The 27,537-nt window shown below is 45.9% G+C and overlaps 9 protein-coding genes across 9 annotated transcripts; 5 read left to right on the top strand and 4 right to left on the bottom strand.

Annotated features, from left to right (window-relative positions):
* Positions 1-1,007: 1,007 nt before the first annotated feature.
* N7469_002040 (uncharacterized protein) lies at positions 1,008-1,226 on the bottom strand (the record flags this gene model as incomplete). Its single annotated transcript, XM_056640960.1, has 1 exon — positions 1,008-1,226. One exon carries the CDS (start codon positions 1,224-1,226, stop codon positions 1,008-1,010), a length of 219 nt encoding a protein of 72 aa, XP_056503454.1.
* A 716-nt stretch (positions 1,227-1,942) lies between these two features.
* N7469_002039 (fungal specific transcription factor domain-containing protein) lies at positions 1,943-3,908 on the top strand (the record flags this gene model as incomplete). Its single annotated transcript, XM_056640959.1, has 5 exons — positions 1,943-2,026; positions 2,173-2,337; positions 2,358-2,867; positions 2,922-3,275; positions 3,687-3,908. 5 exons carry the CDS (start codon positions 1,943-1,945, stop codon positions 3,906-3,908), a joined length of 1,335 nt encoding a protein of 444 aa, XP_056503453.1.
* A 187-nt stretch (positions 3,909-4,095) lies between these two features.
* N7469_002038 (transcriptional regulator family TF) lies at positions 4,096-4,462 on the top strand (the record flags this gene model as incomplete). The annotated part of the gene is given in 2 exon segments (XM_056640958.1): positions 4,096-4,263; positions 4,283-4,462. The coding sequence occupies 2 exon segments, from the start codon at positions 4,096-4,098 to the stop codon at positions 4,460-4,462; spliced, it is 348 nt and encodes a 115-aa protein (XP_056503452.1).
* A 2,072-nt stretch (positions 4,463-6,534) lies between these two features.
* N7469_002037 (DUF4291 domain-containing protein) lies at positions 6,535-7,167 on the top strand (the record flags this gene model as incomplete). Its single annotated transcript, XM_056640957.1, has 1 exon — positions 6,535-7,167. The coding sequence occupies one exon, from the start codon at positions 6,535-6,537 to the stop codon at positions 7,165-7,167; it is 633 nt and encodes a 210-aa protein (XP_056503451.1).
* An 11,038-nt stretch (positions 7,168-18,205) lies between these two features.
* N7469_002036 (uncharacterized protein) lies at positions 18,206-18,734 on the bottom strand (the record flags this gene model as incomplete). Its single annotated transcript, XM_056640956.1, has 2 exons — positions 18,206-18,464; positions 18,568-18,734. The coding sequence occupies 2 exons, from the start codon at positions 18,732-18,734 to the stop codon at positions 18,206-18,208; spliced, it is 426 nt and encodes a 141-aa protein (XP_056503450.1).
* A 1,325-nt stretch (positions 18,735-20,059) lies between these two features.
* Positions 20,060-20,444, top strand: N7469_002035 (uncharacterized protein; the record flags this gene model as incomplete). Its single annotated transcript, XM_056640955.1, has 2 exons — positions 20,060-20,186; positions 20,266-20,444. The coding sequence occupies 2 exons, from the start codon at positions 20,060-20,062 to the stop codon at positions 20,442-20,444; spliced, it is 306 nt and encodes a 101-aa protein (XP_056503449.1).
* A 397-nt stretch (positions 20,445-20,841) lies between these two features.
* On the bottom strand, positions 20,842-21,070 carry N7469_002034 (uncharacterized protein; the record flags this gene model as incomplete). Its single annotated transcript, XM_056640954.1, is given in 2 exon segments — positions 20,842-21,026; positions 21,037-21,070. 2 exon segments carry the CDS (start codon positions 21,068-21,070, stop codon positions 20,842-20,844), a joined length of 219 nt encoding a protein of 72 aa, XP_056503448.1.
* Positions 21,071-23,074: 2,004 nt separating this feature from the next.
* On the top strand, positions 23,075-24,100 carry N7469_002033 (Nucleotide-binding alpha-beta plait; the record flags this gene model as incomplete). Its single annotated transcript, XM_056640953.1, has 1 exon — positions 23,075-24,100. One exon carries the CDS (start codon positions 23,075-23,077, stop codon positions 24,098-24,100), a length of 1,026 nt encoding a protein of 341 aa, XP_056503447.1.
* A 481-nt stretch (positions 24,101-24,581) lies between these two features.
* N7469_002032 (trehalose-6-P synthase/phosphatase complex synthase subunit) lies at positions 24,582-25,212 on the bottom strand (the record flags this gene model as incomplete). The annotated part of the gene is made up of 3 exons (XM_056640952.1): positions 24,582-24,961; positions 25,068-25,102; positions 25,124-25,212. 3 exons carry the CDS (start codon positions 25,210-25,212, stop codon positions 24,582-24,584), a joined length of 504 nt encoding a protein of 167 aa, XP_056503446.1.
* Between the last annotated feature and the right edge of the window lie 2,325 nt (positions 25,213-27,537).

The following is a 27,537-nucleotide window of genomic DNA, read 5'->3' as shown; positions in this document are numbered from 1 at the left end:
AGTTTGAATCTGGTCTGAAGGTTGAGTATCTTTGAGCAAAGTAGCAAATCAGCGCCTCCGGATTTCCACCATATCATTCCCTTTATCGCCGCGAATTAGCGAAAACACCTCCAGCCCAGCAAACATGAACGTCATTAGCCAGGATCTAGTTGGGCCATCAGAGAGACCTCTAGAACAAGAGCCTCATCCGGTGCATGCTATAAAGGTTTCTAAAACACTCCCTCCGGCCCTAAGGCGTCATCATGCCGTAGTAAGCTCAGACTCGGCAGCAGACCCCCGAGAACGAACCTGATGAGCTGGCGCAACATTTTCAATTATTTGTATGTTTTGAGCTTGAGCGACTGATATCGTGATTCTAAGTGGCCCGTGATTGGTTGCCGTTGGTGAGTATGGCTGCACTGAACGCCAGTAACGGATTTTTTGAGTGAAGGATTTGGCCATCCTCAATAGCAGCCAGCAGACTGTGGGCCCCTAGGGCTTCTCGGGGGATTTTGACTCGTACGCGACTTCCTCTCTCAATTGCAACCACTAAAAAGTAATTTCCATTCTGGGCAAAAATATAGGTGACATCACGTCGGATGGAATAGGCATTTGCTATTTTGATTAAAAATCGCATTACGCGACTCCAACCTTGTTGATGTTACACGATCTGACAAATTAACGGTGGAATCTGGTTAACTCAAAACAGGGAGTGCTTATAAAAGTGCTCATTTGGACTGAACCACCCGTATCATTAACAATATCGCATCCAAAGAATAAAGCCAGACGCTGGTCCATACTGCCTTCTCACACAGTCGCAGATGGAAGATTGTCCACCAATAACATGCGAGCGATGGGTGAGGTCCCTCAGACGGCGGAGCCATGGCTTGGCCACTTGAATGCTTATTTACAAAATATAATTCAAGTTGACGTGAATATTGACTAATATTTTTCCTCCGATACAGCCCGGCCAGTACGGAGTTGAGACCGATCGGAAGAGACAGGTTAGTTAACTGAGACATCAGGACTTAGTTCTCAACGTCAATTTTCGAAGACAATTTTGACCCGTGCAGAGCGAATATATCCATGTAGACAAGCCAGGCTCTCTGTGAGGAAGGATCGTTGGTGGACATTGCTCGTAGCCAACGGATGGCCTTCTGGACCCTGTCCGCGAGGCCGGAAGCCTCGGTGGATCCCGGCAGAGCTCGGGCAAACAGCTCTTCTAGAAGAACGGTAGTCGACTGCATCATGTAATGTAGGAAAAGTCATTGCAGACGTGCCGGCCTCCCATCTATTTTCTGGCGTATACTGGGTATCATCCGTGTAGCAACATGGCCTGTTCCTAGCACTAAATGGAAAGCAAGTTGTGATTCCTCATTGCATTCTGTCTACTGCGCCTGTAGGTAGGGCGATCTGATATCAGCTGGTGGCCAAAACCCCTGGGATAGTAGATGGAGCAAAGGTCCAAGTTGCAGTCTGGTGTCGATGCTTATACTAAGAGGCAAGGAGCAAAGCCTCTCTATGTAGAAGTTTCGAGCAATAGGAACCCCGACAGTGCGACCTGAAGAGCATGCCAGGAGTGTTCTGATCCAGCCAAATATGGGGCAATGCTTACGCAGGTATGGCCCTTTGGGCCAAGCCCTCTGGTTCGCGGGCGAATTCCTGTAATCCAGGGTCAAAATCGGTCGCTGCCTTTCGAGTGGGAAGGCACAAGGGCACTCATCAATATCGGTGGGATTTGCGACACCCAGTCGGGCCAATACTGATGGTCTTCGATCCCTTGTATTGAGGCGGCGATCCGGGTAAGCGGTCACGTTCTATCTCGTTCGCTGGTCCCATTCGTCGCTCTCCTTCAATCTTCGGACACGAGGCCACCCTAGCTCTATGACAGAAAGTCGGACACATCTCCATCTCCTTTTTTTTGCCCTTAAATTGTGCACCTTCAGTTATTCCAGGCTGAGAGATGAGTCAACCCGAGAGCTCTAAATCACTGTCTTCGCTGGGTCCTGGCCCACCGGGCGTGTGTACACAGCAGTCGTTGACGGCTGTAAGCCGACCAAAAAAGAACTCCACGGCTTGTCAAGCATGCAAATGACAAAGAGAAAGGGAAGCGCGTTGGTCATCGTGGGTCCCCAAAATCAAACAACCGCATTTGAAGAGAATTGGCTGACCACAACTGTATCATCCATACAGTGCTCTGGATCACCGTCTCCATGCAACCCATGCATCAGAGCTGGGACTGAAAACGATTGCCATTTTGACCCGCGTCGAGACCTGCGACGTAAGGTAACTGCAAATGGAAGATATAAGAATTCACCGATGACAAAATTCTGCTCGATTTTTTGTGAAGCACCTTTCGTTCGGCGCCCCCGAATAAGATCGAAGAGCTCACGGCTCTCATCAGGAGAAATGGTTCAATGAGGGAGATTGCTCTTGCCTTGGGAAGTCCTGTCACCGAGTTCAGTGAGCTGAGGGCTTTATCGACGCCTGGGCATCTGGCACTGTCAGAAGAAGAACATCGGCATTTGGAATCGCCACATTTCGCCGAATTCGAGACCAAAGCCCGGCGCAGTTCAAAGCTCAGTCGTATCCCCAACGCGCCTGAAGAAAATATAGAGCCATCGAACTGTGTAATGTATCCTTATGCCCTGGTCACACTGGAAAGCCTCTGCGACATCCCTCGGTTCAAGGTCTCAGAAAACCCATGGACAGAGGTTACCGATGATAGCGACCTTGTTTCACATTTGGTTTCGCTCTATTTCACGTGGGATCATCCTTGCTTGCAGTTTGTTGATCAAGGTATCTTCGTCGACCACATGGAACGGGAGAATCTGGACTCAGAGTTCTGCACACCACTCCTGGTAAATAGTTTGTTGTCGGTAGCAAGCGTATGTAGACCTTGTCGACATTTACTTTGAATGTCTAGTTTCTGATCCCGATAGACTTATTCTGATGGGGCCGACGTTATCTTCGATGCCAAGAGTGCGTTCTCGCGAGGAGATTCTTTCTTCCAAGCAGCGGAAAGACTATGGAGAGCACAGAACGGGCGCCCGACGCTGCCGAATATCCAAACGCTATTGTTGATGTGCAGTGTGTATGTCTCCGCTTTGTATTGTATATCAATCCACTTCGGAAAAGTCAAAGCTGAACAAAAGCGCAAGTTGTCATTCCAAGGGAACAATAGCCTCAGGTGGTTAACGCTGCGGCAAGCGGTTCAATTGGGGCAGGACATCGGATTGTTTTGCTGCCGAGAGCGACACTTCCGTCCGGTGAAGTTATGTCGCCAGAGGTGGAGCGTGTTCGGACAATTACGGCCTAGGGAATATTCAGCTTGAACCTGTAAGAGAATTCGATCAGGCTCAACGAGATCATCTCACTAACTAGTGTAGTGGGGGAGTATCGGCCTGCCCACCAGTATAGGGATTATGTAAGGAAGTTGGCATAATTTGGAAGGGAGCTTATATACATTCATTTAGATAGCATCTTTAGCATCACACAGAGATCAATTACGCGGGTTCCAGCCTATTTGAGAGAGCGCAAGCAGATAGCCCTGTTTGGGGGTGTTGTTATCCTCATCCTTCTGCCCCATTCGGCCTGCACGTACCGACCGTGCTGCCTCGAGCATCCTATCCCGTTACACTAGCATTACTAGACAAGTATCGATGAAGGTGCAAAAGGCTGTCAACTTGGCGCCACCTGTTTCCAAGGTGCATAACGGAGGCAGTGCCGACTTCGACCGGTCACCATACCCTCGATCGAATCAGATCACTTTCGCCACCAAGTTACCGCATCTTCCTAAAATCAGGCAGGGACTTGCCGAACTCACGGAAATTATGGTCCACGTCCAAGAGTTGCTGTATGATGACAAGCCACTCATAAGCTTCGGTACCTTGTTCGCGCAAGTCGAAATCCCATACAATCGTCTGTAGCGGTGGCTTGAAGACTGGCCTGATGCCTCTCAGGTCGAAACGAACCAGTCCCTCAATTGCTCATTCTCCGGTAAGATGAGTGCTGTGATCGTTGTATGTTGAAACTGATGGTATATGAGGGATCCAGTGCCTTCAGGCGGTCATGTGCCTAGTCGAATCACTAACGGGGGTGGACAAGCAACGCACTATGGCGAAACAACTGCAGCAGATATGGTGTGATCAGGCCGTGGAGATGGCGCAGTTACTTCGTATCCACCGTCAATCATACGAATTGAAGCATGTCCCTAGCCAAGTCGCTGATGCTGTACAAACTCCCCTCCGAGTCCTGGTGCACCAGCTGGAACACAGCTATAAAGTGAGACAAGCCTTAACAGTTTCTTCGCTTCTGTATGGCTCTGTGCAAAAAGTTAAAACCCGCCACCGATGCCGTTCATGCGGTCCAGTTACTATCACAACGTGGGACCGTGATGCTGCCTACCGAAGCTGTCGCGATCCTGGCGCGTCCGCGTTATGAGAAATGTGAAAGTCACGTCCGAAAGCCAAGAGGCATATAGAAGGTGCTTCTGCGGCGGGCTAGTCGAAATGAAGGTTCGTGATATTACAGGCTGATGGATGGAGGCGTGTGTCCAGGAAGTCAATAACTTGGCACTGGCAAAGAGGTCTCTCGACCTGTTCCGTTACCTGCCGACATGATTCTGCCCCGAGGTCTTTTGGGTTTTCCATTCCTGTTTTCCATTCCTGTCTGCATGAGATAGATTGCTGGGCAAGAGACGTCAGCCACTTCATCTTGGGTAGTGGATAGGGGTAAATTTCTGAAGTGCTAAGGTGGGATGGTGCGATTGGGAAGGGTCGGCACTTTGTGTTTTTAAGGTTCTTCGCTCTTTCCTTCCACCTAAGCAACCAAGACTGCGCCCACGGTAGCCGGATAAAGTATCCGGCGTCACATGTCCAATAAGGTGTTTAGCGACGGGCTGCGCACCAGCACGCCGTCGACGAAGGGAAGAACGACGAAACGACTTGATTAATATCCTTACGATTTCTTGAAACCATCATCCTACGTTTGTACTATCTGTCTAAACAAAGTCTAAACAGACCAAAGAGTCTAAGCAGGCCAACAAGTCTAAACAGACCGGAGATGTACAGTACATTATATAACGTAGTTCCCGGTCATCCTGGCCACCTCAAAACACCATTAGTGAATATAAAATTTCTCACCTTCATATCCCAACACTTGAGGCTGACAATATAGTGTAACAATATCTGAACGTCTAATATATATCACCCTGGATGGTTTTACTCGATCGAGAAATATTTAGGGTATGATAAAGTAGATGCTTATATCTACATTGCTCGATCAGAGCGTATTATTGGTAATAGTAGTATTTAATAGTTTTTTGACCATATTACTTATTGTATAATGTTTATAATACTAAAAATTTATACTGTACAAAGGATCAGGTAGAAATGTCTTCTCGTTGATATATTAAGACTTGAAAAGTTGCATTTAGTATGGTTTTTTGAGGTGGCCAGGGTGACCAGGAACCACGTTATGACTTATTCTTATTCACAGTATCTGTCTTCTCCAGTACGCAAAGGAGCTCAAAAAGGGCAGAAATAGTGCGCCGATCTAGCTGAAAGAGACAATTCGTTCGTGAATGCGTGTTACATACCAAATTGCTTTCTAGCTTACTAATATTTTTGATCGATATGTATCAGTACGACAGGCCTAGTGTGGTCTATACAGCCTACTAGGCAGGCGGAGAGTATGAATACCATGTTGAAACCGTAGTCGATTAGTACTTGTTAGTACCCTTATAAATTGTGTGTAAGGGGCAAAACATCAATTTAGACTTGTGATATATCTCCTATCGGTTGGTACAGTACGGCCCATCAAGCTCTCCGACAATTCGCCATGATTATGTAACATCATTCAAGGCCAGCTGGTCCGTTCAGCTTCATCGGTCTCCTGTCGGTCGTGTGGGCACACGACCTGGGTGTGTCTGTCAACAAAAGGTAAGTGATACCAGTCAAGAGCGCCTATTGTGACCAAGGGCATTCTCCGACAAGCCGGGGTTTCCGGTGAAGTCTGCGACAATGAATGAAGCCAAACAAGCACTGGCGGACTGTCCGACATATCATCGTATTCCCTATACAACTCTGGACAGCAGAACGTACGGACACTGCGCCGCCATCGGTCAAAGCTAGGCTCCACTAGGGAATGATATGGAGGCATCGATACATGCTCGAGAGGATCAAAGGGAAGAGGAGCCCTCACGCAATAACTACCAGGCTGTGTTAGGGCTTGTCGCATGGTCAAGTTCGTGTAATGAGTGACAGGACCAACAGGAGCACCGGTTGACAATTAATCGCAAAAATTTCTTCCTCTAATCAATTTTCAATCATATTCTCGGCTCTTCTTGCTAATCTAGGTTCATTTGAGTGATGTCCAAGTTGACTCCCGGGCGGCACAGCCTACGACTCAGAGTGGCTGAGCAAAATTGAATATAAACAACATATGAGTTTGCTTTGTTCCATAACATAATTATTTATATTGATGTTTCTGGAATGTAATTTTGCCCAGAACTTTAGAACAGATTAACACGCCTGCGACGAATCGACCACAGACATGAGAACGACGAAACCCGAGACTTCAAGCCAGCGCTACCGGGCTATACGTGCAACCTACACACCAACAACGATAACTGTCTATCAAGCTTATCCACCCATGATTGCAATTGTAGCAGTTGAAGCACAAACCTTCAAGTCACCTTTCTCTCGGACTCGGATGACCTGGATCAAGCCTTCTTTCTTGTGGATGGCATACCGAAGCGGATGGGCAACCAAGCAGCGCCAGGAGAGAGTTTTGGCCATCGAAATCACACGTGAAGGGTTTGAATGGGCACTCCAAAACTCATGTTTGAGCTACTGGAATTCTAAAAAAGACCATGCAGCATTGAACAAAGAGCAATGGCAGCAAAGGCTACACGCCAGTCCGGTTCGCATCCAGTGGGACCCGGAACGGGACTTTCATTTTCGACCCTTGGACTACCGCTCTATTCAGATTGGACTGGGCCCTGATGCGGTTGAAAAGTATACCGATGAATGGATTGTCTCAATTCATGACGTTACGGATATTATGCACAAAATCAGCCAGCATATCCAGAAGGGGGATCTAGATGCAGCGATGAGGCTTTTACCGGATGAGAAAACTTATGAATTATCTGGCGATTTATCAGAAACAGTATATGCTTCATCCTAATGGATGTATGACTTCAATTTATACGATTTGCTGATTCTTTGCACACATCGCGTATCTAGCAGATGTTATCTTTGTTTTGATTTAGCCCCTAGTCACGTCGGTCCCTAATAACCAAGTCTGGTGTTACGTATATTCCTTCACCGCCACTTCGAGAAGATCGATACTTGGTTACACTAGACATTTCACACTCCTTTGCGAGCTGAGTCCCTCTTATCCCTTCAAAGATTTCATTCTAAAAAGACATTAACACCTCGGCGGCTAAGCCGAAAGGGCAACTATCACTAACTTATCAATACATGCCCTAATATATGCCGTGTCTCCTTAGAGCCCATACATGGTTTCCACCAGGATATCTCATCTCAGCTGTCAAGATCGTGATGGGTCCCTGTAGGTTGGTAATTTTTTTTTTTTAGTAAACTGGCTTGAAGAAGCTTCTTCAAGTGTTCAACATCCCATCTTTTGTAGTTGAAGCGCTTCTACCATCTCTGGTACAAGGTGGTGGCGGGAGGTGTTTTGTCTGTGTCCGTCGGCAAGTTTAAGTGGCATCAAGTCGGCCCGTGGCGATTGCAAACCGTATCGAGGCTCGGGCCGCTTCCAAATTTAGCGTTCAGTTTTGACAATCGGTAGGCGATTTTCCACCGAAGAAGAAGGATATGTATGTTGCCTCGGTGCGTTTGGGTACATTGCGGCATTTCTGTCCGGTGTGCGTTCCACTTTCGGCATCGAAAGAGGAAGTGGTCCAAGGTCTCTCTTGCTCGTCCACATGCACATTTATCTGTCTCAGCGGCATTGATTCGAAATAGATATCCATTGAGCCTTGCCACGCCAGTCCGGAGTTGGGCCAGCACACTCGCTTCTTTCCAGGTGTGTTTTCCGGGGAGTACTGCATCCACTCGTTTGGAATGTCTCCCAGGCAAACCTTTGCTGGTGTCTGCTTGGGATGGTGCGATGCTCCAAGGTGCTTGACTTCGTTCTGGGGCCCTGTGGCTATATTGCGATAGCTGTATTGCATCCCTCGATGAAAGCCAAGATCTGCATATCAGCGATTCAACAACACGGTCGGCTGTTTCCAAATCCAAGAAACGAGGGATCCTGAGAAAACGTACCGGGTCAGCTCCGATACACAACTTAGCCATGGCGGCAAACATCCGATGCCTTTGCAAAGTCAACACAGCGTCTTGCATTCGGTGTCAAATACCAACCTATCATATTAGGGATAATGAATAGCAATTGACCGTAGTGTCGACCGGCTGACTGAGCCTTGCGATATTACCGACATGCAGTTTCGCTGAATATTCTCGATACTCCATGGATGATCACAACTGGTGCAGGTGAGTCTCCGCAACTCATTGTTCCCGTAATCAAGCTGAGACCCCTAGTGTCGGGTGCCGTGCCGTATTCCCATTGAATCAAGAGACAGTGATTCACACTCCGCGTTAGTGTGTTTTCGAGTGACCCAAGGCAGAAATTACTCCCATCAATGCAGTTTCGCGCTGAGCATAGGCTCACTGGAAGTGGGACCGTCATCAATTTGGTCGATGGGCCAGAAGGAAAAGGGCCATTGCATACCGGGAAGTCAGTGTGGCTTACCTCTCCCGATGTATGACTAGACCGACTTGATTATCCACATGGAGAAAATTATTGACGCGACAGTATTAATAAGACAACATAGAATCGTCTAGAGAGGTGTCTGCTCTCATGGGATCTTCTTCGTGGCGATTCTCACGCAGTGTTGCTCTCTAACAGCCACATTTATTTCGAGGCCTATGCTCCCACAGCCACTAAATGGTTCTTCGTGCTATATGGATCCGTGGTTTTTGCAGTCACCAGCTCTAGGCGTTCTCTCGTATCAAATGATACTGCACGAGTGTTCATTGGGCATGTAAGAAATTGTGCTTGTCGAGATACAACATCTAATGTAATAATCTTTAGCCTTTGACTGGATAGGATAAAGTTGGAGAGATGGAAAATAGTTACAGTGATACCCTCTGGCTTATTGAAAGCATTATTCTGCCTAAAGTGGACTCCGAAAATCCGTATATCGGGGTGATTGAGAGCAACATGGCGGGTGAATATCAGTGTGAATGGCCGCAATTACGTGACTCGGTTTGCAACGCATCACTTTTGTTTCAAGGGCTATGCGGGCACGGTTCACTCGTGTGGCTGCAATTAATTCTTTCCAGGCATTAGCAAAATTGTGAGAGGGGCCCACAGTGAGCCAAAAATGCATTGGCATGGCGAAGGGTGACTGGATGACTAGGTGGCTTACAAGATGTCGATGACTCGTAACAGGTGTTGTTTTTCTACAGTGAGTTAGTATGGTCATTATCCTTTGAAATCCCACAGGGACCTAACTTATATTCTGGGGACGGCTGCTGCTTATGTTGTCGCTTGGTCAAAGTGTCTCCGCAGTGAGATCTGTAAGGAGTCATTTGCTGGAAACGTAGGGGGGCCCTTCATTTTTGATTTTCTTTGTACCCGAAATGGTTTTAGTTCAGTAGGACTATCGAAATGGCTTGTTAGTCGCCCGACGCAGGGAGCAGTTATTCCTAAATTCTTCCATATCAGCATTCTCTCAAGTGGTTGGTAGCTATACTCATTGCTGTTTGCAGACCCAGCACCAAGAGTAAACATGCTAAGGGAAGACACCGACATAGTGCATCGCTAATACCTGATTTCGGAGTCGAGACGTGCAGAGCAGCTGGCGATGACGAAAAATGTGTGAAAAATTTGCTTCAGGGTAATACGGGTATGTTGGAGAAAGAATGTTCAAGTGGCCACAGAGCGGATATTTATAGCAGTGTAGCCAGTCTTTGCACTTACATCGATGTGGTCGCCGTTGCGAATTGTGAGGGCGTCAACGATTCTGGCGGTCGAGATGCAGCTAGTTGATTACGACTCGTCGAGTCCATCATATTTGAGAAGCATTGGATTTTTCTTGTTGTTGAAGATACCAAAAGTTTTCTCTTCGCTGTTACTAATGTTCGAAAATTCTTAATTTGCCGCAGAAAGTTATCATTTACACGTCTCAGTATTTCCAACATAGTTTGTAGAATGTGAGATAGCGGCTTCTGTCACTCCACATTATTCACCGGTAATGAACGTTGTTTGCGCTCAGAGCACACACACCCAATAGGTGTTCATGCGTCCACCCACAGCTGATTTACGTTCAGCCTTATAGAATCTCTTGCCACGGTTAAATGTCTTATTGCAATGCTTCCCGGCCAGAGATGAAACCCGTACACGCCTTGTCTCTTTCTTGTGACACGATCAGGCACGCGTTCCCAAATATGTCGTGGTAGATGAGTACTCTGGAAAGGCAATTCAGAAGTGGACAAGAAGGCATTTTCAGGCTAACACCCTTCCCTCGCCTACCCAGTCTCCTGACATGAAGGTTGGACAATTTACATTGGGCGATAAATTGCGATACCGTGGGATTTGCATTTGACGAAAATTCCCGTTCCCGTTTTCACTACTCAATGGACTGGCTGTAAGTTGACGACATAGCGCAAATGATAAGCTGGATCTTCAGTGTGTCAGCTATCCCATCACATAGTATCGACGAGTAGAAACGGTACCTCAAGTGCAATGATCCCCATATTTTAAAATGCGCTGAATATAGCGGCACCTAGAAAGAGAAGGCTTATGCTCGACATTCGCGCTAATATTATACGCAGCTTTTTCCGGCCTTGGGTGGTTTGCTGGGCTAACCACAGGTACCATGCCATTTCACCGACGTGGTCCAAGAAAAGCAAGAAGGAGATGAGGTAATAAGTGCGGTCGAGAACTAATGCACGGACAAAGGCCACTGCTATCTTTGAAATTGTCGAGGTCACAGCATAAAGCCCCGATGTGATATGTGCTGGTCGTTTTGATATGTGGATTATTGCGTTGCTGGACACTTATGCGGAGAAACTGGGCTGGTTTTAGCGTAGCAGCAGTCTGTGATAATGATCATACCTACAGTTTGAATCGATGGATTTATCAAGTGGAGCCCAAGCATTATATGGATCCAAATCGAAGAGCCTTTCCCCCAGATCAACCCTGTCAAGACAGCGGATAGAAATAATGACGACGAGTTATACGCTTTCGTTTACGGGGATGCCCAATTCAGGAACTGGCGAGCTTTGAAGGCCCATCACGGCGAGATGGTTTGGTTTATATACAACTCAGGTGAATTGCAGGATTGAAATTCTTCCGGGAATCTCTGTACCTGTGCCTAAATCCGGGCCTGCAAAAGCCATATCTACAACAAACTCCTGGGAGCTAGGTGGATGCGGGGAGCCCATTGGTGCAATGCCATGACCTCAGGGCCATCCATTTTCCATGATTATTTCAAGTTCAGTTCTGGCTCCTAGAAGCTTGTGGGGCATTAAGAATGCCGTATGATTTGGCTTGGGCCAATTCAAGATTATCCACCGCATAGTCACTCCCTCATTACTGTGAGCTAAAATGTAGATGATGTTACACTGTATGTCGAGATTCAGATCTGAATTTCTCGGATACTTTGAGTAGCACGTTCTTTGTGGTTCAACTAAATCAGCCTTTTTGTGAGTATCACCGACAATGTCAAATTGGCTTCTTCCTTCAGTCAAGACCCCTTGCGAGGGGATTCCATCCGATGTAATGATTGCGACTGGCAGCAAGACAAATAGGCAAATTGTTCATCCTAGACCGTGACTCTTATTGGCTGAAAGTGGCCAGCCTTACTGTCATTTACTCAGACCGTATTCTGTGATGCCACCCGGTTTTGGATGAAATAGAAATTATAAAATGTATCGACATAAGTGGCACGCTATTGATGAATTACAAGTTCTAATAGAAAGATATTTTCGATCGACCTTCTTCATTAGTGTACATTGCGAGTACGAAATCCTACCAGTCTACAGAACTGTATTTCCGAAATAATGATGACAATATTAGGCTCGCAAGGTGGTTGAATATGAATTTTTGAGAATTGGAATGGAGATCCATTACTGTTAATACTAATATACCGTAAAGATTGGGAACGATAAACAGACTTGCAAGAGGAAAGTCTTTCCAGAGTTAGCTATTAATAACGGGAATAAATCATGACTAAGTAAAAATATGGGTTTAATATAAGTTAAGCAAAACCAAAATAACCAGAAGACATCAATTTGGTCGAATGGGCAAGTCAATAAAACAAACGAGGCCCGTATCGATGTCCTTAGCCTCTTTCTTAATAATTGCTCTCCTTCTCTCCTCTTTTGCGCTTCGTCTTCATGCCTTCGCGTGGGCATACCGCATTGCTTTCACATGATCCCATGACGACTTAATCTCGCGCCAGGACCGCAACGACTATATTCTTCTCCGGGGATGCGAATCCATATTAAACCATTCAAGGCTTTCCATATCTTGATCTTCAAACTCAACAGACTGCGATCAATCAGAAGCCATCAGGAATATCTAAGGAGAATTATGTTACTGAAACCTTACTCTGTCAAAATCTGTTAAGACATATGGCAGTCCTTCTTTTGTCAACCTCGGCCAATATGAATTTGAGAATTTCTCCTTCTGCACCCTGAGCATAAGATAAGAACCGTCATAATTAAAATCCGGGTTATGGGGTTTGATTTGACCGTAGAACTCAAAAGAGCAAACGTACTCCTCGTTAGCTAAGGATAGAGTCGTAGCGGACAAGGTAATATTGGAAGGCGCAATATTTACACCTTGGAACACCAGTGTAATCATATTTTGGTCAGGGTCCGATTCGTGGCTGGTTTGGGACCACAGGACTAAATCTGAGTCAGCAAAGATTTCAGATAAACGGTAGATGCCAGTGATATTTTTAATTCTACTCAAGGGCTTAATAACTTAGTAGGTTTGTTACACACCGTAGGGAGATCTCGGCATGTTTTGGTGATCGAAGTGTACTGTTTGAGTATCTGCCTTGATTTCGCTCCAGGCAAATTTGAGTCGCTTGCCAAGCAATAGAGTGAAGGATTTTAAACTGTCACAAAGTTTGAGGATATGACGCGGTATCCTAGTCTTTTGACACGTTTGCCTTGGATATAATCACCTGCTCACCGCATTGACTCTTTGCTGTGTACTCTCCTGGGGCTACTTTTCCGTCCTTGGGGCTAATCCACAGTTGAGACTCAGGTTATGTTTGGTACGGAGTAGGAAGTGAAAACGCGCATACACCCACATAATTTTTCAATATTCTAAATTCATAAGGTTAGGTACGAGCTTCTTCACATTTTATAATTACTACACTCCGCATGAATGAAAGTGGCCACTGGCTAGTAGTTTCGAGGGAATAGAGAATAGTGAGAGACGGATGACCGATGAGACTACATCATTATGACGATTCTGAAGACTTCTGTCCAATACACAGACTTCGCGTGGAGGCAACATAGCCTAGACGTTCACTATGATACGAAGAACTAGCTGCTCTTCACATGAACCTTGGTTGGGTACAGACAAAGAATATTATTAACCTGTTCTCAGTCACATGAACGCAGTGTCTGAATTGTTTGGTGTACTTACGACGTATCCCATCCAGTGGGAAATCGTATAAGAGTTGCGGGCAGCTCTACCTTGAATCTTATCCGCTAGGCTCGATTAATGAATTTCGTCCTCATTTAAACCAACAGCACCCCAAACTTAATTCTATCTTGTCCATGTAAACACAATTATTGGGGCTTTGTCACGTGAATGCAAGATGCATCTTGTTGTTTTATTAAGTGATGCTTCAATGTTCATATTATTGAGGGGAGTTGATTGTGGGTTGTGTTGGATGTTTTATGTCTTATGTTGTCTAAGATACAAGTAGACTGAGTCAAGTATATATGTATGCACGTGACCCCAGCCTTATTATTATCTCAGCAACCGGGATATTTTCAACACTCCCACTCGCTAATAACCTCCGCCAGAAGGGTATTGGCGATATCTCAGCACGGTTGCCAGGTCCCATTAAAACCTCCCAAAAAAACCAATGGCAAAAAGGAAGGAAAGGGTACCTGTATGGATGTTTCTTTGCTTTTCAGGTTCTTGAATGCTCATGTCTGACCGGGCTATTATTCAATGCCGAGGCCTTTCCGAAACCATTCAAATCTGTCACGCGCAAGGGGCTTCGTGAAGCCATCCGCGATCTGTTCTGATGTTGGGATATATTTGAGTTCCACTGTTCCAGCGTCTTGGACTTCTCCTTGCCACTTTCTCTGGATTTCCATGTGCTTTGTACGCGAGTGATATTGAGGGTTCGCGGCCAACGCAATGGCTCCCTGGTTGTCGCCGCAAATGATCGTTGCGCGTTGTCCTTGACCCATATTCAGCTCGTGAAGAAGCCTTCTCAGCCAGATAGCTTCCTTAGTTGCTTGTGTCTGGCCCATGAACTCGGCCTCGCAGGTTGAAAGGGCAACAATATTCTGGCGCTTTGACTGCCAGCTGATTGCTCCACTTCCAATGTTGAAAAGATATCCTGCCGTCGAGCGCCTTGTCTGGCGACAGCCGGCCCAATCTGCATCCGTGAAGCCACGGAGCATCTGGAGCTGACCTTTATATGTGAGACTGAGAGATTTGGTGCCTTTGAGGTATCGAAGGATTCGTCGCGCGAGCTTCACATGTTGTGGGCCAGGATTCGTCAAATGCCTGCTTGCCACCGAGACAGCGTATGCGATATCGCCTCTAGTTCCAAGCATGACATACATCAACGATCCAATCACGCGCTGGTACTCGTTCTTTACGTTTGACGGGCATATGTATTTAGGATCGTTCTCTGGTAGAGGTGAAGTATCGATAGGCGTGCTGATAGGGGCACAATCCAGCATCTCAAATTTCTGAAGCACTTTGCGCACGTAAGCCTCCTGGCTGAGATAGAGGATTCTATTCTGCCGATCTCGTCGGATGGTCATGCCGACATAGTAGCTGCACGGGCCAAGGTCTGTCATATGGAAACGATTTCTGAGGCTTCGCTTGATCCTTTTGATCTCTGCAATGCTTCGTCCGATGATCAAGAGGTCATCGACGTATACTGCGATATACATGCCGCTCCGAACAAAGATACTGAGATCGGCATTGATAGGCTCGAAGCCAAGATTCCGAAGGAAATTCGGTCAGCGTCTGATACCAAATACGGGGTGCTTGCTTCAGGCCGTAGAGCGCCTTGCGAAGTTTGCAAACCCTTGATGTACCGTCTGCGATGTGATGAGGCTGTTCAACGTAGATCTCATGGTCGATCTCGCCATATAAGAACGCTGTTTTGACGTCCATTTGTTCGATCTCGAGATCCAGAGCTGCAGCAATTGCAAATAGGGCTTTGTAACTCATCGGCTTGACCACAGAAGCAAATGTCTGATCATAATCGACACCTTCCTCCTGGGTGAAACCTCGGACTACCCATCTGCACTTGTAGCGGGTAATTTCTCCGCTTGATCCTCGTTTGAGTTTGAAGATCCACTTTCCGCTCAGGATTCGACGATCTCTGGGAGGTTTTACCAGTTCCCAAGTCTTATTTTGTTGAAGTGATTGTATCTCTTCGATCATTCCCTTTTCCCATTCGAGCCAGCGTGTATCATTTTTAGCCTGTCGAAGGGACTTTGGTTTGAAGGGTTCTATGTCTTCCGCTGCGACAGTCAAAAAGGTTGGGATGACATTTTTGTCAGGAATATTTATCAATGCGAGTTCTTCTTGGTCATAACCGGAAGTCTCTTGAAAATTTTGTCTCACGAAGCTTGAGTTCAGGGTGGCGTTCCAGTGAGTCTTTTTGCACTATGTGTTTTGCACCACCCTCTTGAAGCTCCGAATTATCTAGCCAATCTGGGATTCGCCCTTGCTGTGCATCGCCTTGTTGCTGGTCGCTACCCGGTGGTGAGTCAATCCTAGGGACAGAATCCTGTGAAGCAGGTGATAGGGGTCCAAAGGAATCTTCACTCCGTGGAGGCGAAAAGGTTATGGCTCCTCGGCCAGCAACGGTGGGCTGCGAGTTATCATTACTACTCGACGAAGGCAGATGCACTTGCACTATGTCGTCCCATGGTCCAGGCTGTGTCTGTTCTTGTGGTGCCAGGGATATTTGACGTCCCGAGGCTGGCACGGATGCATGTCGCATACTGGCCGACGGATGATTTATTTGCCCCACCGTCTCACTCCCCCTGCGGCAGCAGCCGTTGCCACAGGAAAGCTCTGCTGTTTGGCTCCCACGTCTGGTAAGGTATGCGTGGAGGGAGTTTTAAGGACTTCATAAAATTCTGCATTTGGCGTACCAATGATTCTGCCGTCTTCTAGTAGGATACGATAGTTCGTATTGCCTTCGTATCCCAATAGTAGACATGGCCTTGTTCTTGGTTCCGTCAGCTTCTTTCTTTGTTTGGGGGGAATCAGATACTCTCCCTTGGATCCTATAACTCTCAGCCGTGATAGATCAGGCTTGTCACCATACCAAGCTTGGTACGGAGTCATGCTACGTTTAGATGATGGTGATCGATTGGAGGGGTATGCCGCCGTTCGCACAATCTCTGGCCAGAATTTAGGTGGCAACTTTGCATGCGCGAGCGTTGGTCCAACTCGATCATAGATTGTCTTGTGTGCTCTTTCTGCCACTCCATTTTGTTGGTGCTGATCGACACCCGTGACTTCGGGTTGGATTGCTCTCGAGTAGAGGGTAAATTTCATGTCTTCTCCCACTTGCTCCGGAATCCGATCAAGGCGAATTCGCCTGCATTTGCGCTCGGGGCGCTCATTATGGTCGAGGAAGTACCGCAAAGACTCAACGACATACTCTTGCCGTCGTGGAATGGGAACGATTTCAACCCATCCAGTAAAGTCATCGACAATGGTTAGCCAGTAACGGCTGCCATCGAGGCCCTCCTCGAACGGTCCTGCAACATCGATATGCAGAAGCTCCATGGCATATTTTGCTCTTTTACACGTTTCTGACCGGCGATGTGGGGTTTCAACCATTCTTCTCTGGAGGCATGGATTGCACGGCTCGCGCGGCGCATCATCCTTAATGCCGTGGGCTTGCTTCTTCAGTCGCTGGATATTCGCGCCGCTCAGGTGAGCAAGCCTGTTGTGCCAGAGTGCTGACTGTGGACTGACATGGTAGGCCGGAAAAACAAGATTTGCCCACAGGTCGAGTGCGTAGACTCCATGGTATTGGCTCGCAGTAAACAGATTTCTTCCATCGGATTTGTTTCGAATGATGGCGCCATTCCTCGAGAAATCAATCTTTGCCCCCCGATTGAGAAGCTGCAACACTGATATGAGATTTGCATGTGCAGTCGAAACGAATAGCACATCATCTAGTACAAGCCATTTCTTCTTCCCTCGGACATTGCACAGGACATTCGCCATTCCTATACCAGAAGGAGCCGTTGACGTATCGACACTGCGCAGCGGTGGACCATTGTATTTGTCCATCTTGATGAATCTCGTGGCATTGCTACAAACATGCTGAGCACATCCGCTGTCCACAATCCAGGCGTCGCTGATTGAAGCAGACTTTGTGACCATCATACTGGGAAAGAAGTCAAATGTGGCAACATTCCCTTCAACTTCGGCGCTGAAAGCTGCATTGATATCTTGTTTTGAGGCCTGTGTCGCCACAAACGTCGGTCTTTTGGGGTCTCGCGGTCCTTCTGAATCGTCATCTTCATGATCCGTACTGGCTCGCCGCTTTGGTGGATTGCGAACACCCGCGTACGCTTCTTTAGATCTCGGTCTGCGGGTCACTCTTCCCTTTTCTTGATCCTTCCGGCTAGGGTTCTTTTTGAAGCAGTGCGACTCTCTATGATAAGGTTTGCGGCAGAAGGCACAGAAAGGAACATCATTCATCTCGATTCGGCACGTTTTCCCATCTGAAGACGGTATGACTTTCCTGTCTCCGGTTTTATGGATTATTCCAGCATTTCGGAATTCAAATCTGCATCATATATTACTCCATGAATATTGATTTTTTTTTTTTTTAAAAAAAAAAAATTTTTTTGACACCGGTGGCATATTTCTGGTCCCAACGGCTATGAAAGTGAAAAATAGCGAGAACAAATTCACGTCGGACCCAAATTCGGTCTTGCATTTAGCCAGTATACTTATAGAAGGAATTGATGGCAGTGCGAGCAGATAGAAGGCTGTCATTCAGGTTTTGGATTTCTTCCTTGATAAGGGTAAGATGGAACACATCAGATACTTCTGCGACCTCGCCATGTATACTCATCATCGCTCCAACTCTTTCAATGTTTGCACAGCTTTCGTGAAATTTGCGGAAGCCCAACGGCTCTGCACATTGTTGCAGGGATTCATTCTTAGAAATTAAAGAAACGAAGTCTCTTTTCGAACTGCTTATAAGCATATCTCGTCAGAATGCCAGTTCACCTCTTTTTATTGTCTCAAGTTGTGCACTCTGACAAAAGCAGGTTTGTGTGGGGCAATAGTGCTTACAGGGCGATCTTCATATAATCCACCTTTTCCTGGCTTCCTTCAATGAAACCGTAAAGCGCCATCGAGCTACTCTTTCGATCCTCTTCCTCGTCCATCTCCAACAACTGAGAGAAGACGGTCATATCAAGCACTTCCTTGAGCTTAATGTAGAGTTCATTGTTGTCCATTATCTTTGGAGAAGTTATTAGACAATAAGTTAAACGCCAAATAAAATGGGTCGGCTTGCCATGATAGAATATAGTATTCACTGTGTAAAAATCTTATAAGATCTGGAAGGAAATCACAAAGGAGAAAAAGAATTAGTCTGGGTTTTGGGGGAGGGGTCCCTTGTTCCACAAAACTGGGGTAAAATGAAAAGTAAAGCTAGGCTACTTTGGCCACGTGACATAGTGGCCCAGTGCCAGAAATTGTAATTAACGTAATTTTGAGGATCTACCAAAAAATACATCGAGAAAAAACAGTGGGACATTCCTTTACCATATTCGGTCTACGGTTTGATATGTTGCTCAAATCGGCATGTAGATCTTATTTCTCAGGTATGTAAGTGAGTGATCGCTTTACAATCAACCATCATTCGTCTTTTTGCACTCGGCCCCCTCGTTCTCATGGAGACGACTCTGGCATTTCTGATATTCGTGTCTGGGAGCCTGAAATCCTTTATTCGCATCTTTGCAAACGTTGCTGTTGCTAGGCACGGCGCAAAACGGCTAAGAAATGCTGGCTTGCCGCGGGTGCTCGGTTCCAGTGTGCTTCACGGGGATATCGGCTGAGTTGTGTTCAGATTTCAAAATATATTCGGCAGAGTCGAAGTAGGTAAGGTGCTGCACAATGTTAACCGTATGACTCAAAAAACAGTGTGCTTGGGCTGTGAACCCGGACCTTTAATTCTTCGGGAAATAACTTCTTTCGGAGAGGAACAACGCCATAGCGACGAGCCGCCTGGGAGTTTCTGCCGAGGGTTGACTTGGATAGTTAATTGAAGCCTGTAATTCAAAATTTACTAGACAATTTTTTTGGCATCTGTGTGCGCTTCAATATTACCTGACATGTTGCAGGAAGAGTCGTGGGGACGGGATTCCTTACCAGGGACCATACTGCCTTCTTCACTTCATAGCCCGGCCGCTATGATGCGATATCCCCACATGTGACACATTTAGTTGGGCATAGGGGCAATAGCGTCAGAATCACCGCGTGGCGTAATCCAAAACTTTAAAAAAGATTGTGTTCCATTGGCAACGACTTCTTCTTTGAGTCTGAGTTGCTATCCAGGTTGTCGAAAACTCGAAACCATGGTTAGCTACATAAAGGCAATAAGCAAATGAGCTTTCCACACCTTTGACAATGATTTTAATGGGTAGTGCCCGCCCATCTCTAGCTACAGATTCTACTTTATCTACTCAATATTCTTTTTATGATGGAGAATCTTCAACGACTTGCTTGTCAAAAACGAGTGCAGTCATGCTACGCCATCAACTTCTACCATCTACGCAACATGCCGTTAGCTCGAAAAAAGGTTGCGCTGTTTGAGGATAAGCTGGCTTGTCACTACCCAAAAATGGGAAGGCAGGGGAAGCATTCTCAGGCATACGAAAGCAGAAAGAACACTGACTACACAGAAGGTGGATGCGACGTCCCTCGTACCAGACTTACTCATAAAATTTATTGGTATAGGCTGACAAAGAGACATCTCTGTTCTAGAAGGGCCAATTTCGAAACTCGCAACCTCTGACGCGAAAGAGGAAAGCCATAAATACGACAGCCTCAAAGTATACCGTGAAGGACCCAACTCTGAAAGCGGCGAGTTGGATCCGAGATCTGACTCCAAGGAAGTCAAAAAGCATAACAAATCTGTGGCGGCTAGAAATGACAATCATTGATTTCTAATTTGGAGTGGCTTATTCATCCTCTATGGGCTTAATAGTTAGCGACAGAATGTCATATTAGTTGCACTCACAATATCATTTTGATCCTTCGTAAAAGCCTTTTGGTTTGCACTCCATTCTAGATTCCAGTCCTGCAGACTTCTCTAGCAGGACCGCTAGTGATAAATAGTTATAATCTGTTTTAATAAAGTCTCCATATCGCATGTGACTTGTATCAAATTAGCTCCGTTCACAGGGAAGTAGACCCTAAGAATGCCTGATCTCCTAAACTTTCAACAGTAGCTGCTGATAGACAGCCTGTGAGGGGTGGCACAGGATCGAAATGCAAGCGCATATCGTACACGTAAGGGTTGCTATATGAGAGCTCCGTTTTGTATCAAGATAGGATCACTCAAATTCGAGTTAAAACAGGCGCGTCGAGGATGATATCACAAACAGTTTCGTCGTCTGATATCTCCTTGGCTTTGAACAACGTTTGCGTATGTTCCGAGATGGTAGTTCCGGGGCGAGGGAACGTGTGTAGCTTGATGCCAGAGGTGCCAGTGAGTTCATACCAGCTGGGACGGTCAGCTGCCCCTGCGCATACCTCTCACTTTGAACACTCCTTTAACCGATTGCATCTTCGGGGATAGAGGAATCCCGAAGTCGGAAAAGGGAAGACGGAAATATGATTTCCCTGGAGGCAAATGTTTATCCAAGGGAGATCCTCCTAGGCAGACGCGGGCGAGCACCATGAGAAAGATGTCATGGGCCGTCACCATCACGCCACTGTGACTCAGCATCGTCTTTCCCAGTGATTTCTCTACAAATATCCACGAATTGATCAAGCAAATGAAACCGGGTAATGATAGGGCGTGGTGGAGAATACCGAACGATGATAGCTCTGAAGTGAGCGCTAATTATGTATCCAAAAAGCATATAAACTCTTCTTTCCCCTTCTCACAACATTCACACCTTCTCTTAATCCACACAATACTTGGATGTTTTCAATTCATAGTACATACTCAGCGCATACCGATCTATTATTCACGATGGTAAGTGTCCCAAAGTATCATACGATATCCTACTCTTGACGTGCCCTCTCTATAATTTAAATGACAATGCTGAGCTTTCCGCAGTCCTCCAATAAATCAGGATGGTACGAAAAATACGAACCCGAATGGCAAAAGCAAGTCGGTGACGGGGTACGTCACAACCCAAAATTGTATAATTTCTCTCCATCACTAAGCTTTCTCTCTCAGGTTGGGGAGAATTCTGGTTAGAGCCCCTTCCAGTTCAGCCATTCCGAATATTTTGGGAGGAATATATGCGGATACTCATCACCCTAGTAGGCAAAGTTAGCTGGAACGAGTTCCAAAAGGCTCTTTCAGCTTTTGGTGTTGAAGCAAGCGAGGCAAGCAGCCAATTTGCAAGACTGGATGTTGATGGTGATGGTCTTATTAGTCGGAAAGGTATTCCCATCTCCACGGAAGCAACTCCATGCAACAGAACTAATTCTCTTCAGAATATAACGACTTTGTGCGACAGTTCAATTGGTCGTGAATCTGGCCACCCGTTGGTTTTAGATGCTTATTTCCAACGCCTCATCTTAATTGTAAGGTTCGAATAAGAAGTGCGCTAAACAGCCAAGTACGGTCAGATATATTTTCTGCCTCCTATGTGATAACCTTGTGAAATGGCAATAGGGTATTAATCTACGCATTCAGTGTAACTATATTGCAAGAGAATGAAATGGCATATCCCTAATAACGTAAAACTTTCTAAATCGTCTTATGGATTGGAATTCACTTGGTGCACTTGCTTCAAAAGTAACGACTGGCATGTACGAAAATTAAGTATCGGCGTCAGCAGAGGAAATTGGACGCGGCACCGTCTAATTGCAATGCTTCATCTCGAAAACAAGGGCAATCCATGGAAAATGTCGCATTCTTTATTAGCATATATCGTAACTACTACTGCCAAGCGGTATTCCTGCCCAAGTTGAGCTAAGTGGGTCAATTCTTAGACATCAGCTCACTTTCTGTGGCGCTTGACGTGCAGGGGCTGATATTTCTACTAGATGTATAAAATTCATGTTCCGGGGCGTATTGTAACGTTCTTCATGGATCTCTGCGGTCATCTGGCTGTTATAAAAGCCGTACTGGCCAGGTTGGTGGCGAGATCGGCGTTCTTGTGTGGATTTGCGGAAATTATCTTCCCTCGATGTATGGCAGCAGATGCTTAGGTCATAAAAGGAAAGAATATTACTACTATAAATCTATTCTGTCACCCCGTTTGGTGGTTCGGAAGTTTCAAGGCACATACCGAGTCTGCCCCTTGCTTCGACTGATACGTCTATAACCCACTTCATCCGCACATTTTAACTTAACACTCATGCCGAAATTTTTTCAACCATCGTGTTATTTATCAGTGTGAGATTGACAGAAATTCTAAGCCATTTCTTCCAAGACAGATCAGATTCTGATGAAAAGTTGAGCTATTTCCAACCATCTAACTGAAATTCACCACTATCGCTTCGAGACTCTTCAAGGATTTCATCCAAAAAGCGATTCATCGAAAATGTTAGTTATAAGGGTAATCAATCCGAAAATTCTTTACTCATAGTTGATGGTTCGAATTCCATGATGTCGAACCAGTCCCCACCTGCCTCAAAGCCACCCACGCGACGACCGCCGACAAAGCCCAAGCAACCAGGACATGCCTTCTGGGTTGGTAACATTTCGTCCTCTGCATATGTTTCTGATTTGAAGGAACATTCCTCTCAAGGGGCCAGTGAAGAAATCCAAAGTGTGTTTTTCATATCCCAAAGCAATTGTGCTTTCGTGAACTATAGATCTACCACTTCATGTGTTCCTGTGTTAGCGAGGTTTCATGGATCTGAGCTACACGGTTTACGCGTCGTGTGCCATCTACACAAAGGCCTAGACACGTCTAAGTCCCGGAATGGGCCGCCTGGCCTCCAGGCACAGGCTTCAAGCTCACCGATAGCCTCCATGGGAAATGAGACATCCGGAATCACAACGGGTCAACCCAAGCTCACGGCCAGTCTATCGGGAAATCGGTATTTCATTATCAAAAGTTTGACGGTGGAAGATCTCGAAACAAGCAAGGACATGGGAATTTGGGCTACCCAGTCTCATAACGAGATGCGGCTCAGCCAGGCTTACCAATCTGCGGTTAATGTCTACTTGATCTTCTCGGCGAATAAAAGTGGCGAATACTTTGGCTATGCCCGCATGTCATCCTCGATTACAAACGATGATCTGCCGCGAAAAGCACCGCCACGTACTCAACATTCTCTCGGGGAAATTGAACTTATATTGACCCCTACTTTGAAAACGCCTACGGCACCAGCGGGGAGGATCGTTCGCGATACTACCCGTGGCACGGTGTTTTGGGAAGCCATGCCTCTTGAGAACAACGATTGCGGCAGCAGGATAGTTTATGAGCAAGCAACTTGGCCAGAATTTTCCTCCTTGGGGAAACCATTTAGTGTTACATGGCTATCAGACCACCGTGTGCGTTTCAGCCGTACGCGCGGCTTACGGAACCCTTGGAATGCCCACAGAGAAGTGAAGATCGCTCGCGACGGAGCGGAGTTAGAGCCGTCCGTGGGCCGAAAGTTGATCCAATTATTTCACTCAATGTAAATGTTGCATTGTTCTCATTTGGCTAAATTTCCATGCCCGGGGTCGAGTCCATTCACTCCCTCTGGAGTAATGTGCTACTATTATTGAATGTCGAACTCCGCAGGAGAAAAATCAACACGTTTCGTATCTCCGACTAATGATTCAGCGCATTCTTAGATTAGATGATACTGTTTTGTACGTAACGCGCACGTAAGCGTAAGCAAAGGCTATGCAACGAGTCACGCCTTTAATATAGTCCAAACGGTCGACACTGACAATCAATGTGGCCCCTTGGTATCTCTGTGAAAGCATTTGGATTCGTTCTTGGACATTCCTTTTTTGGAGTGTTTCTGCTAAGCGCTCAGGTTGGATACCGATTGGGAAGGCATCGACTGTCACACTCGCATCGTGGAACTGTACGCAGCCCGAGAAAGTAGGAATTTGCCCGAAAAACGACAGAACATCAGAAATGGTGAGTGGCATTGGTAGGTGCAGCGGCAACTCACAAAGTTTCAGAGCAACTGTTCAGGAAATGCCTTGCGTAGCTGATGGTGTGAAACCCGACAAGATCGCAATGTAAGAAGCCTGTAAGGATCTGTTTCCTCATCGGTAGGATTCTATAGACTTCACTACTTGGGAAGGGGGTATGTAGGAAGAATCCAATTTTGATTTTAAAGCCTGACTGGCGCGTACTTTCGCGGAGGAACTGCGGAAGAAGCATCAAGTGGTAATCATGAACCCAGATGGTATCCCCATCATGAAGCTGTGGAAAAATGACTTTGGCGAAGAGGAAGTTAACGTAATAGTAGGCATCCCAGGTAGCCTTGTCAATACGGCTCATTTCATGTAGCTGGTAATGAAACAGCGGCCACAAAGTGGAATCTTTGCATAGAATGTCAATGCAAGCATTTACATGGTTTACGCAGCCACAAAGGCGTAAGAGCTGACGGTCTACTCAAATAAACCGGCATGTAGAGTGGAAACTCACTTGAAAATCCGTTGTAGTACTTGTCAGCCAAATCACTGTCCAGGAATATGGGCAACACATTGTATTGCGCCATCTTCTCCGTTACAAGCTTTTCGTCCTCTTGGGGTATCCCAAGCCCTGGCCATCCAAACCAACGAAAAGGCATCGATTCCGTTAGGCCGCTGAGAGCGCCCGGCTAGGCCACCAGTTGATTGAGAGCATTCGTAACTTCTGCTTTCCACCTTCTTGATCGTAATGGGTAAGCGATTCGAGACAATGATATGATTTGAATGTAAGGACATGTTTCGAGGATACACTTATAAATATTGTACCGCGTGGATAGTTAACAAAAACTTATCTAATATTTTGAAAATTTGTTCCAGAGTCGTTCAGAAGAAAAAGAGGTTGATGACCAGAAGTATTCTATTTACCAGTGAAAGAAGGGCATTACGGTATTATTTCTTGTAAGTTAACTTCAATCTAGGAAAATACGTCATCACTTACCTACCAACGAAGACAGATAGTGCGGAAGATGGTCCGTGCAGTTTCTAGGCCTGGACAGCACGGACAGCTTCAGCTGTACTTTCGATTGGGATGACTCGCAAGTATCTTCCAGTCTTTCACCTACTTAGGTATTGATATACCGTTGACGAGGAGAGTTGGATATTCGGACATATGAGTTTGAGCCGATGGAATGTCAGCCACCTATTCGAGATGGTTATGAGAATGCGGGCAAAGGTAGAATGGTCTAGTTCCTCCCAATGAGAATTCAGGTGTTAGAAGCGCCTATGATTGATAGTATTGTATTTTTTGTCGCTCTGATACGTACTAGTGTGTCTTCTCTTGTAACTTCCTAGGCATAGCTAATTAGCGACCAGAGACTACAAGTTATGATGGTGTGTATCTGACGAATATCGGCAGTGGAATCTTTTTGCCGTTATGATTGTATGGTTCAGCAAATACCTTGTCCACCATTTACTTTTGTATGGACACGCGGTTCCCGCAAAGATCGTGGTGGTATAGTACTACTGTACTGGTGTGTTGTTGTAGCATGTGTAAGCGACCGGCAAAAAGGGGGTCGTGGTGCGTAGACGGTGCCAGTTCTATTATCTAGGTACTCTGGGTGACGACCCACTATAATACCAGAAATGAGTCATTGAAAAGTTCGACATTTAATGAAAGAAGGCTCACCCCCAATAAACATACTGACGTCTGGATGACATTTACATGTTCCCTCCCGCGTTGCTCTTTCCATTTTCACAAGGATTGTTACATATATAACCAAACTGCTATTTGTGTCTTTTGCCAATTCCAACCTGTCCATGTTTACAGTTGGCCAGTATTAATTTACAACTTATCAAATCCCAAAGCTTCCCAGCACGCATATTTTAACACGCTGCAATGGCCAACAGTATACCAATTATGCTCGAAGTTGGAACATTTATGACGCCCATTAATATCCATGAAGATATTTCATACACACAATTTTCGGATATGGTCACTACATATATTGGTGAGAAGACAGATGATATATGCGGACAGAGCCCGAGGGGTTTCTGGGTGCGTTGGGAACGCAACGACCAGCAGAGCCCTTTTCCGGAGAGAACCCGAATCGATAAAGATAATGTAATGTTCACAATAACGCTTATGAGGTTGAGGGGTGGACGGGACATCCTAGAAGTGGACTACGCATCAGACTCGTCACGGTGGTAAAACGCCTAATTCAACAACGCCTGTTAGTTGGTACTTGCTGGTTTAATACCAAAAAAAGTTCCACAATGCACATTATGGATGGCAAAAGATGATTTTTGTAAGAGGATCGTGTGCACATAAGTTTTCATTTATAAAAGCAAAATTCAAGGGCCTGGTCGTTTCCCTCATTCTGCTGCTCAATATCAGAGCGGGTTTCTGATGAACATAGAGTTTATTAACAAGATACCCGTTTCGATCAATATCAAGATTGCTCCTTAATGGTAACAGGTACTGCTCCCATAGTACCAGTTCCATACCATTTACCGATTTCAACAATGTAGCTCGCATTGTGGTTGAGCATTCTTAAATTTGTTTATGAGCGGATGAGCTGCGATAAGTATTCTCAATCAGGAGTAAGAGGTATCGATACAGTTGCTTTTGAAGAAGTTCCAAGAGGAAGAAAACTGGCAGGGGCAGGTTTCCCCGGCGACACTTGCAAAGGTGGAAAGGATTAGTGAAGAGTACTGGATAGAAGGTGAGGTGTACGAGGGCGAAGGTGATGCTCGAAAGAGCCATGCATGCTGAAATTGGTAATTATGGGAAAAGTGTTATTGGGAGATACAGAGGGCGATACGGAAAATACTTGGACTCGCGACCACAGATCCTTCGGAACCAGTATCAAGATGCCTGGCAGATTTACCTGAACATGAAAGGGCGACTTGACATTGCTCTAATTTGATTTAATGTTTGATTTGAGGTTTATAACTATGTAATCATTGGTCGACTAGCTATTTCACAG

The sequence above is a fragment of the Penicillium citrinum genome (genome assembly GCF_028827155.1).
Source record: "Penicillium citrinum strain IBT 23319 chromosome Unknown utg000002l:1.0-3833315.0:1.0-3834789.0, whole genome shotgun sequence".
Classification (NCBI taxonomy): Eukaryota; Fungi; Ascomycota; class Eurotiomycetes; order Eurotiales; family Aspergillaceae; genus Penicillium; species Penicillium citrinum.
This window is presented reverse-complemented; position numbering and strand designations above follow the sequence as displayed.